This window comes from Perca fluviatilis, chromosome 14 (assembly GCF_010015445.1).
Source record: "Perca fluviatilis chromosome 14, GENO_Pfluv_1.0, whole genome shotgun sequence".
In the NCBI taxonomy this organism is placed as follows: Eukaryota; Metazoa; Chordata; class Actinopteri; order Perciformes; family Percidae; genus Perca; species Perca fluviatilis.
In genome coordinates this window covers 2,719,809-2,735,426 of record NC_053125.1, presented here as the reverse complement: position 1 = coordinate 2,735,426, position 15,618 = coordinate 2,719,809, and the positions used below count along the sequence as shown (strand labels likewise).

The 15,618-nt window shown below is 41.1% G+C and overlaps 1 protein-coding gene across 3 annotated transcripts in view; it reads left to right on the top strand.

Annotated features, from left to right (window-relative positions):
- The window catches only part of pde5ab (phosphodiesterase 5A, cGMP-specific, b), a 118,587-nt gene that overhangs the window by 62,105 nt on the left and 40,864 nt on the right, over positions 1 to 15,618 (top strand). For all 3 annotated transcript variants that reach the window (XM_039822910.1, XM_039822909.1, XM_039822908.1), the window contains exon 8: positions 9,748 to 9,815. In XM_039822910.1, coding sequence (XP_039678844.1) covers positions 9,748 to 9,815 — 68 coding nt within the window. The remainder of the gene's footprint in view (positions 1 to 9,747; positions 9,816 to 15,618) is intronic.

Genomic DNA, 15,618 nt, shown 5'->3' with positions numbered 1-15,618 from the left:
TCTACATACTACTCCCTAATGTTGTCTCTCTTCATACTACTCTCTACTGTTGTCTCTCTTCATACTACTCTCTACTGTTGTCTCTCTACATAATACTCTCTACCGTTGTCTCTCTACATACTACTCCCTACTGTTGTCTCTCTACATACTACTCTCTACTGTTGTCTCTCTTCATACTACTCCCTACCGTTGTCTTTCTACATAATACTCTCTACTGTTGTCTCTCTTCATACTACTCTCTACTGTTGTCTCTCTACATAATACTCTCTACTGTTGTCTCTCTTCATACTACTCTCTAATGTTGTCTCTCTACATACTACTCTCTACTGTTGTCTCTCTACATACTACTCCCTACTGTTGTCTTTCTACATACTACTCTCTACTGTTGTCGCTCTACATACTACTCCCTACTGTTGTCTTTCTACATACTACTCCCTAATGTTGTCTCTCTTCATACTACTCTCTACTGTTGTCTCTCTACATACTACTCCCTACTGTTGTCTTTCTACATACTACTCCCTAATGTTGTCTCTCTTCATACTACTCTCTACTGTTGTCTCTCTTCATACTACGTCATCTTACAGTGCGGCGGTTGAGCTGCTGCTCTGCCTGCTAAAGGGGGATTTTTGTGTCAGTATCTGACACTAAGTGACACTGACCAAGTGTCAGTATTTTATGAGTTGGGAGAGAGAACTGGTTGGTTTTCCGAGGATCTCCCAGCTGAATCATCGATGCTGCTGTCTTTCCCACCAAATCTGTAAAACCATTTGCTATAAATTGTCTGAAGAAAGTATCTCTGACTGAAATGCAGCTTTTGCAGGTTCAGACACCCCATGCTAACATGCTAACACCTCCGATTTTTAATGACATGTAGCTCTTGCTCAAGGTTAATTCAGTACCTTCTCCCATGAGCTTTCAATCACATCTCACAGACTTCATCAGCAAATTATGACAACTGCACCATGTTTCAGTCTTCTCATTTTTGTTAAAGGGTTATTTTGTCAAATGCTAGTTGTTGGCAGGGCTTAACATTAAAATCTTTGCTCACCAGCCACTGTGGCTAGTGGTTTCCCAAAGGTACTAGCCATTCAGCATTTTCAGTAGCTGCTATTTTGTGGCAAATTAGGTTTTATGCGGGTTTTTGGTGGGTGCTAATGTTAAGCCCTGGTTGTTGGTTGTTTCCCATTCTTGGAAAAACTCAAAAATCTGTTTTTTTCACTGACTAATTTTGTAATTTTAAATATATTTTCTAACATAATGTGACGTTTTAATATAAACTTTTCCTCAACCAAATGCAAGTGTCACTTTATCATAGTAAAAGTCACAGAAGAGAAGACCTCTGGTTCTCTGTGCTGCTGTATTGATGGAGTAGGTGGAGTGGGAGTGCATGGTAGTCAAGATGACCACAGCAATTTAAGAGCGGTGCCATAGTTTTGGAAACAGATAGTGTTTTAGAAGGAAGGTGGTGATTCAGGGTAAATTTGAGAGTAGAAAACCACAGAGATAATGTACAAAAAGAATGTCCTTCAAAAATAATGGAGGGTTCCACAATGCTTCATTGTTACAGCAAAGTTAGTCTCGCTTTGCCAGACCATCTTCCAAGGCACTGGAGGAGTGTCTGACTATAGTCCACATAGCATTCTGGGATGGGAGAAAAACGTGTTTTGGTTTATTGGCATTTCTTTAAACCAATCACAATCATCATGCTAAGCTCAGCACGGAGCCGCTGCCAAGTAGTCTCAGGAAGGAACTTGATAGATAGTCTAGCTAGCTGTCTGGATTTACCCTACAGAGATCTGAGGAGCAGTTAACCATAGTACTCAAATTAATCCACCGGAGTTTAATATTCCAACACAAAGAAAGAGGAAAGAAATGGACATCGGCAAAAAGACATGAATTCGACCTTTCTTGGTCACACATTGGTGGGTCCAAAGACCCAACAATGATGGTGTTCAATATTTGAATATGCTATTATTAAACAGCGTTTTAAAAATGTTAAGAATGACTAATGATCTTATAAAGGGGCGGCTGTGGCTAAGTGGTAGAGCGGTCGCCTGCCAATCGGAAGGTTGGTGGTTCGATCCCTGGCCCTGCGGTTCCATGCCGAAGTGTCCTTAGGCAAGACACTGAACCCCGAGTTGCCCCCGATGCTGCGTCATCAGGTGCCGTACAGGTGGCACCTTGTACGGCAGCCTCGGCCACAGTGTATGAATGTGTATGAATGTGTGTGAATGGTGAATGGTTCCTGTACTATGTTAAAGCGCTTTGAGTAGTCGTTAAGACTAGAAAAGCGCTATATAAAAACAGTCCATTTAAAGAATGGGTGTGGCCTTGGATTTGGAAAGCGGCACACCAACTGAGGCTTACCGCGAGGGTTTGGACTGGGACGACTAGGGTTTTCGGCTGCTCTCAAGTAGAGACCCACGACCATGAGCCTTTTATCAAAAAATTATGCATGTGACTGGTCAAGTGTTCTGACACCCAAGTTACTGCCAATACTTTTAGTAAATGTTATGTTTAACATTCTCTGGTTTTTATTATGACCAGGTTATGAAGGTGAATGTAGATGTTTCTGTGTGTAGCTGACTGTGTGTGGTTGTGTTTGGCCTTCTGCATGACTCTTCTGCAAATATTAGCTACTTTATGAGAGCTGCAATGGCGATTGTGTAAGCCCGGCCTGTTGGCTGGTATTTAAAAAATGTGTGCGGCTAATCAGAGTTTCATGGTGGTGTTGTATAGGTTAATGTTAGTGGAAAAAAAAATCTCTCCCTCTCTTTTGCTTGCTCGGGTTAGTGGACTGTGTATGTGTGTGGGTGGAAACCTAACCCTAACCTACTAGTGTTCGGGCAGTTTTTGTGCGTATACTATGAAATAGAATATTGCCGGCGTCACTGTGCATGTGTGTCTGTGTGTCTGTGTGTGTATTTGTCCCTCTCATGACCTCAGAGATGCCAGACCTGCTGTCTCCCTTTCTTTTATATCCCTCCATCCTTCTCTCTCTTTCCTTACTAAACATTTACTCTGAGATTAAGGACTTTTACCGGCCTTTTACTGGCCTTATCTGACGGCCAACTGTATGTATATAGGTGTCAGCGTCAGATGTCTGTTGTTTCTCAGGCAGGAACCACAGCTCTTTGGATTTTACTGTAACCTGTCCTTTCAGAAAAGGAGCTTTCCTGTAGGATGTCCAATAAATGATAGTGCTGGTCTTGAACGCTCAACCATACCAACAATAACAGAGGAGTTTTCGACTGTTGGCCTAAGTTAGCTCAGTATATTTTACTGCATTGTGTGGCATCGTTTTAAAAACAGTGGTGTGAGTGTGTGTTGCATGTGTGTGCTTGTCAAGTCAAGTTCATTGTATTCAAATAGCGTCAATTATAACAGAAGTTATAATAAGACACTTTTCATATAGAGCAGGTCTAGACCATACTCTTTATATCATAGAGACCCAACATTCCCCCATGAGCAACGGGCGCAGAGAACACAGAAATAGCATAAGTAAATATAATAGAATATTATTGGAAGCAATAATATCAGTAATCATACTAGAAATATGACTAATAATAATAATAATAGTAGCAGTCGGTGTCAAACAGGTTTCAAGCATGTTCAGAAGGACCTGGAATTGTCAGAGTGGATTATTATGGGAGAATTCAAACAATGCATTCTCATGATATTGTACGAAAACTTGTCCTACAAAATTAGGCAAACGGTGGCTGGTCACCTGATGGCCGGTGACATGATAGTTAAGTTTAGGGGCGCCCTGGTAGCACACCTGGTTGAGCGATAGCCCCATTTTCTAAGACTCTGTCCTTGCTGTAGCCGGCCGAGTTCGATTCCGACTTGCAGTCCTTTGCTGCATGTCGTCCCCCTCTCTTAGCCCTTTCCTGTCTTCAGCTGTCCTATCGAATAGAAGACCAAAAAATGTCCAAAGGAAATCATAAAAAAAAAGTTAACTGACTGTTTAAAGTTAACTGACTGACTGACCTGCCTGTTCTGCCTACACTGTACAAACACTACAGATCTTGCATCGATCTTGCCCCCCTATATTGTATCAAGTTCACATTATTGGCTATATATATATATATATATATATATATATATACACACACACTACTGGTCAAAAGATTTAGAACACCCCAATATTTCCAGGTTTTTATTGAAATTCATGCAGTTCAATGTCTTATTGTACTCTGAAATGAAAGAATAGAACAAATGAACAATTTAAGTTAAAAAAGAAATCATGGAATCAATTTATAAACCAAAATGTATTCTAAATTTTTGACTCATCAAAGTAGCCCCCTTTGGCAGATATAACAGCTGAACACACTCGTGGCATTCTTTCTACAATGGAAATCAAATATTCTTCAGAAAGTTCTTCCCAACTCTGTTGCAGAAGTTCCCATAAATGTGTGCCACTTGGAGGTTGCTTTGCTTTCACTTTTCTGTCCAGTTCATCCCAAACCAGCTCAATGGGGTTTAAGTCTGGTGACTGTGCCGGCCACTCCATGTTTTTAATCTTACCATCTTGTTCTTTTTTGCTAAGGTAGTTCTGACATAGCTTGGACTTATGTTTTGGGTCATTATCTTGCTGTAGGATGAACCCCTGACCAACTAGGCGCATACCAGAGGGTACTGCATGGCGCTGCAAAATGCTGTGGTAACCGTTTTGGTTCAGTCCATAACACCTTCTTCCAGTCTTCAGTAGTCCATTGACGTTGTTTCTTGGCCCAGGCAAGCCTCTTTTTCTTATTCTGATGTCTTAGCAATGGCTTTCTTGCTGCAACTCGACCTATCAAACCTGCAGCTCCAAGTCTTCTCTTTACAGTTGAAACTGAGACTTGCTTATTACGACCACTATTAAGCTGTGCTTGAAGCTGTTGTCCTGTGAGCCGCCTATCACGCAAGCTGTTGACTCTCAGAAACTTGTCTTCTGATTCTGTTGTGGCTTTGGGTCTGCCAGACCTCTTCCTGTCAGAGTTTCCTCCAGTTTCTAAGTGCCTTTTGATGGTGAAGAATACTGTACTCACTGACACCTTGACTTTCTTCGCAATTTCTCTGTAGGAAAGACCAGCATTCTTAAGTGTTATGATGGTCTGTCTCTCTCCCATTGTTAATTGCCTTTTTCCCGCCATTTTTATAGCAACACACTACTTTCTGCAGTACAATACTGTTCAAATAATGCTCACGAGGGTACGGTACCACAGTGTGTTCCAACAATACTTTTATACAAACAGAGGGGGTTGTAAGTAATCCAGACAAGTGTGAACACCTGTGGGAATTGGTAGCACCAACGTTCAAAGCTTGATTAACCTCCAAGGAAAAAAGGGGGAGTTCTCTGCGCTTCTGCAGACCACAACAATCCGGTGCAACCAAGGCGGGACACAACAGAATAAATAGCAAAAAATTGCCGGTGCAACACGGATGTCTTCTACTTGATGATTTTATTTCTTAAGGTGCATAACAATGACTAACGTTTCGATGCATAGTTACATCTTCATCAGAGTCCTTGGAGAAAATGGGCAATGGACCCCTTAATAAGGATCATCAACAGGTGTGATTGTGCTCAAAAGGGGCAGTGACAATCTAAAGTTACACCCATCTCAACCAAGGTGTTACACTCAGTAATCAGTCGTTAAAGGGCAAATGCCCATAACCAAACAAAAGATGAATATATACAAACAAAAATATACAAATGTAAAAAATTTATACAAATGTAAAAATTTTAAGTTTTTATACAAAGATGTTCACAGGGCAATGGGGACGGTAATATTCGTGACCGACTGGTCCACTCAGACATGTCTAATCCACCACAGACTACTTGGCTTTCAAACCCACCCCTTGGTTTTTATAAATGTGGTAATTGCGCGCAATGCTCGAATTCGACCAATACGAAGGAATTTTCACATCCCCGCACTGGCAAGAAATATTCTATCTCTTCATTTATTAATTGTAACAGTACACATGTTGTGTACCTTCTAAAATGCCCTTGTGGACTGGCGTATATAGGTCAAACTAAACGTCAGCTCAAATTAAGGATATCTGAACACAAGACAGCTATTCGGACCCAGAACATAACTTATGCCATGGCGAGGCATTACAAGCAGGCTAATCATGGCTCCCCTGCATCACTGAGGTTCTGGGGAATTGAGAAAATCACACCCCCACCCAGGGGGGGTGATATTATCAATAAACTCCTATGCAGGGAAGCCTTTTGGATACATACACTTGGCTCTTTAGAACCTCTAGGCTTAAATGAAGAATTAAATTTGACTTGCTTTCTCTAATGACAAAGTGTGTTATAGTATAGTATTTAGATAAATATACGTTTAGTCCCCATTGCCCTGTGAACATCTTTGTATAAAAACTTTTAAAATTTTTACATTTGTATACATTTTTTACATTTGTATATTTTTGTTTGTATATATTCATCTTTGGTTTGGTTATGGGCATTTGCCCTTTAACGACTGATTACTGAGTGTAACACCTTGGTTGAGATGGGTGTAACTTTAGATTGTCACTGCCCCTTTTGAGCACAATCACACCTGTTGATGATCCTTATTAAGGGGTCCATTGCCCATTTTCTCCAAGGACTCTGATGAAGATGTAACTATGCATCGAAACGTTAGTCATTGTTATGCACCTTAAGAAATAAAATCATCAAGTAGAAGACATCCGTGTTGCACCGGCAATTTTTTGCTTGATTAACCTCCATTGCTGCAGAACAGCTTTACGTTGTTTACCCATTTCTTGTTCCCTGAAAAAGGCCTTTTTGTAAAATACTGAAATGTACATTATTTTTCAGTTTCAATTTCAGTTTTAACCTCAGGCAGTTCACCACTTACCTTTGTACCATTTCAAGCTATTCATTGGACTTGAACTGCTAAAATTTCAATAAAAAAACAAAATAATTGGGGTGTTCTAAAACTTTTGACCAGTAGTGTTATATATATATATATATATATATATATATATATATACTACATTGTATATTAATGTAGTATACAAAATTACCAAACTCAGAGAGTCTTTTAACCATGAATTTAATCTTTCTCTAACCATAACATTCAATAGGGCCTTCGCCGGCCAATGTTAGTCGGCACTCAGGCCCTGACAAGAGTTATCTCAAGACACTTTACAGATAGAGTAGGTCTAGACCACACTCTATAATTTACAAAGACCCAACAATTTCCCACGAGCAAGCATTCATGGTGTGATGGGATGAATCCTAATGACTTCCCAGATTCACTGACTTTCATTTAGCGCCACCAGCAGGTCAAACTTATCCAGTGAAATATCTCAACATCTGCTAGATGATTTGGAGCAGACATTCACAGTTCCCAGACAATTAATCATAGTGCCTTTGGTGATCCCCTGACTAGTGCCACCATAAGGGTCACATTTGTTGTTTTGAGGGAAATGTCTCCACTATCAGACAGATTACCATACAGTTTGCTACACGTTGTAATAACTCTACCATCATCATGAGTTAAAATTTAGATTTTGTCTAATACTGTAGTTAAGGACCAAATACTTGCAAACTAGTCTCGTTTTGCCAGCTCTACCTCCACTGCGCTGTGGAGGAGGAACTGGCTAGTCCACACAGCATTCCTGGATGGGAGAAAAACGTGCTCTGGTCGGACCGAAACTGGACAGTCTGGATTCAGTGGTGAAGAGGATGATGGGTAAAATTAAAGCCATCCTAGACCCGGCCCCTGTACTTGGCTCAAAGTCACCTTTTGCCAGCTAAACTCAACTAGCAATGGCCTCTGAAATGACCAACAGCTCCCCGTGCTCTGTACCCGGCTCCCAGTAACCTTTTCTTGGCCGTAACGGATTACAGTTACCTTATTTTGTAATTAAATCAAGTAACGCTGCTATATGTAACTAGTTACTCCCCAACACTGCTACTTTGCTACTTCATGCTACTTTGGCCTTTGCTAATTTAGAGAGCTACTTCTACTTAGCGTATTGGTCCATATATAAGACGTTTTGTTTTCTCCTGGAAATACATCTGAGAAAGTGGGGTCGTCTAATAATCGGGGTCTAGACTTTCAGCTATTCAAGTCGCAGAGGCTGGATTTAGAACGTAAAAGACGTCTCCTGTTTCAACAGCCAATAGAGAAGTCAGCTGGTAAAGTCAGTTATAAACTACAGAAATGAAATGATCCATTATCAATTTTATTTTTATGTTTCAAACAGCTGGTCGAAATGGCAGAGTTTTAGATGGAGCCTCAAAGCACGGTAACGTTATATGGTGGACAGAGATAGAGAGTGACTGAAGAGAGGGAGCACCCAGCGGCATTAGAACAAAGCTGTGACTCAGAGAAATAAAACGTGTTTTCGCCGATTCATCACTAGAAACTGTAGCAAGCATCTCACTATCACTAACGTTATCCACATTCATTCATCATTCATCGCAAATGATATATCCAGCTACAAAAAAAGCCCAAAAGTCGGAAGTTAGAACTGAAGTACAACGAGGTGTTGTCATGGAGATGATACACCATCTAAAAATTAAACAGCTAACACTTTCAAGATATTGAAAATATTATTTTATTTAAAAGATGGTAAAAACAACAGCCTACCCTGTTTTAGTCAATGTGTTTCCATTAGAAATATTTTCAAATAAAATTTAAATTAAAAAGTATTTTTCCAAAAATGAGTCTTGAAAGGGGTGGGGTGGGGGGTCGTCTTATAATGAGGGTCCTCTTATATTCGGACCAATACAGTATATTGCAGGAGGTCACTTGCTGTCAGTTTTCTCGTTAGGACAGTCTCAGATTTCTTTCCTTTTGTTTTCATTCTCCAATACTCGGCTCCACTATTAAACACATAAATCACACAGTGATGTGTTGTGGTATGGATTGAGAGAATGGCTGGAGGTCCATGCTATAACATGAGCACACTGCATGAGATTGATGTATCTGCCACTGATGCTGATAATTGCATGTGAAAACCCTCACAGGCATGACCAAGGAACCATTCCTTTGTCCTTCCTTGTCATGTAAATTCTTGACTGGTTGAAGAATAAAAGAAGACAAGCCTGATTTATTTCAATATTCCTACATGTAGGGGGAAAAAATCCATTATCCGGTGTCATAAATGTTCCAGCTTCAGAGACTCCAGTAAATGTCATAACATTGCCAGGTCCTTTTTCTGTTTAAAACAGCTTTATTACCCTCACCTATACAGATCAGTGTGAACAAATGCCATAGAGGGAAGGTGTGTGTATGTGAACGCAACTGTAGGGGGGCACATTTTTCTGAAACCAAGAAGCCTTGTCTATCTTTAACATCCTGTCCCCACCTCTTAGAAATGGAAACATTATCCTTTGCGAGGGTTTTGGAGTGCAGGTTAAGCGAAAAGAAGTCCCTATAAGGTGGGGAAAGGCGAAAGGAGCACTGGAATGTCGAAATAAAATCTCCTCCTGGCAAGGCTGATGGGTAATAGATCAAAGTCCCTTTTTTCATCCTCAGAGATGTTATTTGGATGTTGAGTTTAGCCGTAATGGCTTAATTGGAGGGAATGAGGAAGTTGATATGGCTAGAATACACACAGGATGGACCTGCAGCAAAGCACGTAAGACCTTTTTTTAAAGGTAAGAATCTAGACTAAACTAAGACTCTGTATGTATTTGTGTTGTCACCTGATCCTAATGACAGTATGCCAAGCACACGTCACCCTCAGCAAGTCCTAGCCACATCACTCAGACAAATAAACATATTTTTATTCTTTTTGCAGAACTCCTTCTCCAGTGTCTTTCACATGGAATATGAAGAGCTGGGGGAAGTCCTAGACGCCCCCAAAAGGTAAGGTGATTGCCCTCAACTGAAACCTGTTATTTAGTTAAAAGTCCTGCAGATTTGCCTTGAGGCTACTCCAGCTGTTTCCACCAGTTATTGGAGCTAATGTTTCCTTGAATTTGCAAACTACCCTTTTCCTCACCATAGAGGCCCTGATGTTTGTGTAACAGGCACTTGCACGAGGATTCATTATCGACATATAGTACACGTTCACAGAAGGAAAAGCAGAAAAATAGCGATGTTAAGGCAAGGATTTGGCAGTAGTTAAAGTCTCATTGTGACGAATCAGTCACTTTGAATTCCAAGAGAAAAAGACAAGACAGAGCAGCTTAAGGCGCTGACACACCAACCCGTTCTCATGCCGAACTCGTAAAATAAGGACGTTTGGACAGTGGCTGTCAGCGTCTGATGCGACAAAAAAGGCGCCCTTTAGCGTATTTGTGTAACGCAAAGGGAAAGCCGCAGTTAGATAAGATTTAGCGAGTAGTATGTAAGGGAGGATGGCTGGGGGGGTGGTGGATGGTTCAAAACACTGGAGTTTCACGCAGGAGACCCGGGTTCGCGTCCCGCTTGTAGAGTTGCTTTTTAGAGTCGCCTTTTTCTTTCCTCTCGCGTGTCACGGAACCGTACGCCCACCCACGACCCTTTCCTAAACACAACCGTCCCGTTCCTCCCAAAGGGACGGCAATAGTGCCGACCAAGCGCGTTCACTTGTAGCGCTAAAGGAGACTTTTAGCGTCAATAAGAACGAGAAAGGCTCCTGACCAAACGTCCTTATTTCACGAGTTGGGTGTGAGAACCTGTTGGACACACCAACACCATAATCGTCTGTTGGACAGTGGCGAGGTCGGTGACTCGAGTCTGTTCGGTGTGTTCCGTGCCGTCGTCAGTCGGAGGAGCCGTTGGCCTTCATTTGGGCCGATTTGACATGATTGGTCGAGTGCTAACCCGGAAATGACGAGCGGGATGAGCCTGACTAACGTCTCTCAAAATCTGACGAAAGTCTTTTAAACTGACCTTTGTCGATCTGAAATGAAGACAGATTCAGCAACTGCACTGCCCGATTTCTCGCTTAAAATGTTTTCAGAAACACGTTTCGGTGAACTATCTTCGTAAAATATGAGATTGTATTCCGAACGAAGCTGCCATTATGCTCGGTTGTAAAATCTGGGAGCAGCCAGACCAATGTGATGCGTTCGTCCAATCAGCTGGCGGTTTTAATTTTTTGGGTGACAATACAGGTTAGCGCCGCCTGCTTTTATGGAGACGTGTTACATCTAGCGCACGCGCAGAACGTACGCTCAAGTCGGTGTCACTTCGGTGTGTTCCGAGGCCCTTTTTTGACCAACTGGAGGCAGTCAGTCTTTTCTGCCGAAGGTTGGCCGTCGGGTTGGTGTGTCAGAGCCTTGAGTCCAATAATCATAGGTTTGCAGAGCTGATTTGCAGCCCCCATGGGATCTTCACCTGTCAAATACCCAGAAATTTGATCGCCAGCTTCGGCTCAAAGCTCTTGTTCTCATTAGCCGGGCTCTTCTGGCCTGTCTTCAGGGTTGATTTGACAGCTCCTCAATCACAACCTGTTTATCATGTGAAAGTGGGCCCTTTTACTGTCTTGGAAGCGGTCCGAAGCCTTTCCACGACGGTCTAAAAATCAACCGTCACACAAACAGTCAGCGGTTTTGAGGTCAACATGAAATCTTATTGCATGTGGCAGCTATATTAGTTGTATATGTGGTGTAGTAGTTCTACTACAGTGGATGGAGATGTGAGGCAAAACAATGTTACCTGTTTGTATGTTTTCAAGAAAAGATAAGATAAACCTGGGCTGGAAATTCAGTTGTTGCAGCAGCACAAGGACAGTAATATGTACAGATTAATAGAGAATGTAAAAGTAATAAATACTGTATATTTCAGCTGACAAAGCCAATTAAAGTTGCTGTGTGTGAAGAATCAATGAAACATTGTCACATTATAGTGCTACCTTTATGTCATGCCCATTAACAAATGAGACCATTGTGGCATTGACAGTGCATTTTTCCAAATTAATCACATTTCCAGTAAACTTTCTTAAATCTTTCTTGTTCTGGAACAATGCTTCTCCTCCCAGCTAAGTTTTTCATCTCTTTCTACACACCGATATAGACTTTATTGTGACTATGTTTTTTTCTGTTGTTTCATCAACCCCCACTAACTATGTTGATATACCAATCCTTACCAGTGTTGGGAAGGTTACTTTGGAAATGTAATAGTTTACCGATTACAAGTTACCCTTTTTAAAATGTAATAGTAGTGTAACTATTTCAATTACTTTATCAAAAGTATAAAAGTATTAAGGAATGTAACTTATTATATTTAATTACTTTTAATTACTTTTTTTTAATTTCCAACTGTTAACCAACTAACTGTTAACCTGGCAGTATTAACCTTACAGCAGTACTCAACACTGACTACTGTCAAACTTCTTTTTAAAATCCTTCATCACATGAATTAAGACATTGTCTAACAACAGGACCCGCTAAACCAACTGAAGCCTTTCAATTCAAATGTCATGGTCAACAACGGTGTCAAAGACAGCAGTGATATCAAGCAGTATTAAAATTCTCTGTGAGTCACTTTTGATCTAAAGATCATTAATTACTCTTATGAGAGCTGTTTCTGGGCTATAATTGGCTCTGAATCAGAGGTATCATACATATTGTGAATTAAAAGATTTTCATCTAGTTGAGATTTGAAATCGGTCTGTAGTAGTAATAACTATAGCGGGATCTACTGTATATTATTTTTCTTCAACAGAGGTGAGACAACAGCACGCCTAAGAGAAGCAGGGAAAATGCCAGTCCATTGTATTTATAAAGCAATAAAAGACAGATATGAACAGTTTGGTAGGGATGGAATTAAGAGAACAAGTGCAATACTTTAGGCGCTCATTTACTTCCTCCAGATCTGTGGCGTTGAGGAAGGGGGAGAATGTCGAAAAAAAGGAACAGCGAAATGTAAAAAATGAGCGGCAGGATGATTAGATGGTCAGGATGAGAAGAAAATGATTGGAGCAGGCTACAGCTGCAGAGCTTCCTGACATCAACTCGCGCTCCAGCCAGGAGGAGCGAATACAATGTAATCTAATTTAAGATGCAATGACATAGAACCCACCCCCCCACCCCCCAGCCCCCGTCATCTCCAGGGTGGCCTGGCCTCCCCAGTTGCTACGCAGCATCTAAAATTCAATCTTAATCTCAGTCAAGCAACAGAACTGGACTGTGTGTGTGCATGTGTGTGTGTATGTGTACAGTTGTGTTTGCTGTATACTGTAACTCACCAATATATGGGGCCGGTATTAGTACTGTATTTTATTAGGTTTTAGGCATCAGTATGGTCTACCTGGAAGAATAGATAGGCTACAGCTTGATATATTACATAATTATACTAGAATTAATGAAAAATATGCCATGTGTGCCACAACCCCTCAACCTGTTTTTTTAAAGTGCCCAAATTATGAAAAAAGATTTTCTGGGATTTGGGGTGTTATTTTGTGTCTCTGGTGCTTCCACACGCATACAAACTTGGTCAAAACAAACATCCATGCTGTTTTGAGTGAGATATGGGTTTCTGAATGTGTCCTGCCTTCAGTCTATTAAAGTGCCTAATATATGTATTTTGAGGTTGTAAGAATAAGTTTACATGGTTTAATTTTCAAAAAACACCATATTTTTGTTGTACTGCACATTGCTGCAGCTGATCTTTTGACCCTGTGTGTCAGTAAAAATCGACAGGGCCGTCTACGTCCGAAACATTTGGCGTGTGCTAACCACTTTAGCTAATACCACATCAGCTAGCTGTTTCTCTAACTTCGGCCAGTACAAGGCAGGATTAGCCAGGAGACTTCTTCTAAACGAGGGCGCACTTCCAACTTTGCGTGGCATACCTGCAGACAAGGGATATGTAGTTAGTTCTATACAATTTATTTTGTAGATTAGGGTGAACTCGTGTGTGTTGTAGCAGTGTTTTGCCATTGAGAACGGGGTGGCTAACCGCTAGCAGCGCTAGCTTCTAGCTAGTAGTCCTTACCTATCTGCACATGTGACTCCCAACAAAGATGGGATGGAAGTGTGATGCCTCACTTTGTAGCTAAAACAGAGAGCTCAACACACAGGGTCAAAAGATCAGCTGCAGCAATGTGCAGTACAACAAAAATATGGTGTTTTTTGAAAATTAAACCATGTAAACTTATTCTTACAACCTCAAAATACATATATATTAGGCACTTTAATACCAGATCAGATTTCACTTTAGTATGCATGCGCTTCAGCTACAATTGCTATGTAGGTTTCCGAGACCGTTCCCAAAAAACAACCCACATAGGTTGTTTGTTCGAGCTTCAATTTCAAGCTATATTTAGGTTTCTAGTGACAGGGCCCTCTAGTGGCTGTAGTAGTTCTGAAGGGAGCAAAGCAGGAATTAAGGTGAGAAAGTTTAAGAGCGCCAAATGGAGACAGGTTGGGGAAGTGGATGGGTCAAACAAACACAGGACTTTCACCCAGGAGACTGGGGTTCATGTCCCATTTGAAAAGTCAATATGTTTTTTTTTTACTTTACAAAACAAACTGAGCTGCGTCACATTCTTCTTCATGTGTGTAACCGGAAGTGAAGTAGCATAATTCAATTTTATTTTATTTATAGTATCATAACAGAGTTATTCAGAGTTATCTGAAGACACTTTACAGATAGAGTAGGTCTAGACCACACTCTATAATTTACAAAGACCCAACAATTCCAATAATTCCCCCAAGAGCAAGCATTTGGTGCAACAGTGGCGATGAAAAACTTCCTGCAATACACGGCGATCCCTGCCGTGAAAACAACACGTATAAGGACACGTACCATTATACTTGGTACTAAAAACAGGGTCACAAACGTTCAGGTTTTATTGAAAGCAAATGTTTGCACCAATACCTGCTCCTGGCCAGAGATATAGTAAGGACAATAAATAAAACTTGTTTAACCAACCTTTCAACAAAAGATAGACTTGTCAGATCTTGTCAGTTTTGAAATGGAGATTTAATACAGTTGGGTGAGTGGTTATTCTCCAAATCAAAGCGCTTATATCTGTGTGTGCAAACAGAGCTCAGTATGTAGGTGACCAAGGAAAAGAAAGGGAAAATGGGCAGTTGTGAAAATCCCAACACTGTCAGGGATGACACAAACCAGATGTCCCATCTCGTCTCGTCTTCCATAACATCTCGTTTTTTAGTTTTTAGTTTTTTATAGCTTGCTCTCATGGCTGTCTGTCCACTGTTTAGATCTAATAACGGCCTTTAAATACGCCTGTGTGTTTGTGCTGGATTTCCTCTGGGAGGACTGTGATGTTGCAAACGGGGCAGCTCCAACTGGGCCAACGCGTTAGGGGAGGGGCCCTGCAGCTTTTCGCTTTGACCAGCTGGAACCAGGAGGCTTTTTATAGTGACATTAACCCGGGGCTGCGGCTTTACAGCGATACAGCGTCTGTATGGCAGAAGCAGGAAGTTCAGTCGAGCTGAACCGATGTTGAGCCATCTTGCAGGATCTGCAGGCATTATGAGTTGACAAAGTAGGGCAGTTGACTTTGCTGGATCTAGACTGTAATCGTGGCCGTGAATGGAAAGCTAACACAGCCCTGTCATGGTTTTTAGTGGTGCTGGTAGCTATTCTGCGGCCTCATTTAAGTCAATCACAGAGAGAGAGAAAGGAAATGTGGATTTTAGTGTGTTTGGGTAATTAAACTCGAGCACAGATGCACGTACTGTGCAGTATGTCTATCTGAAGCATGTGTATG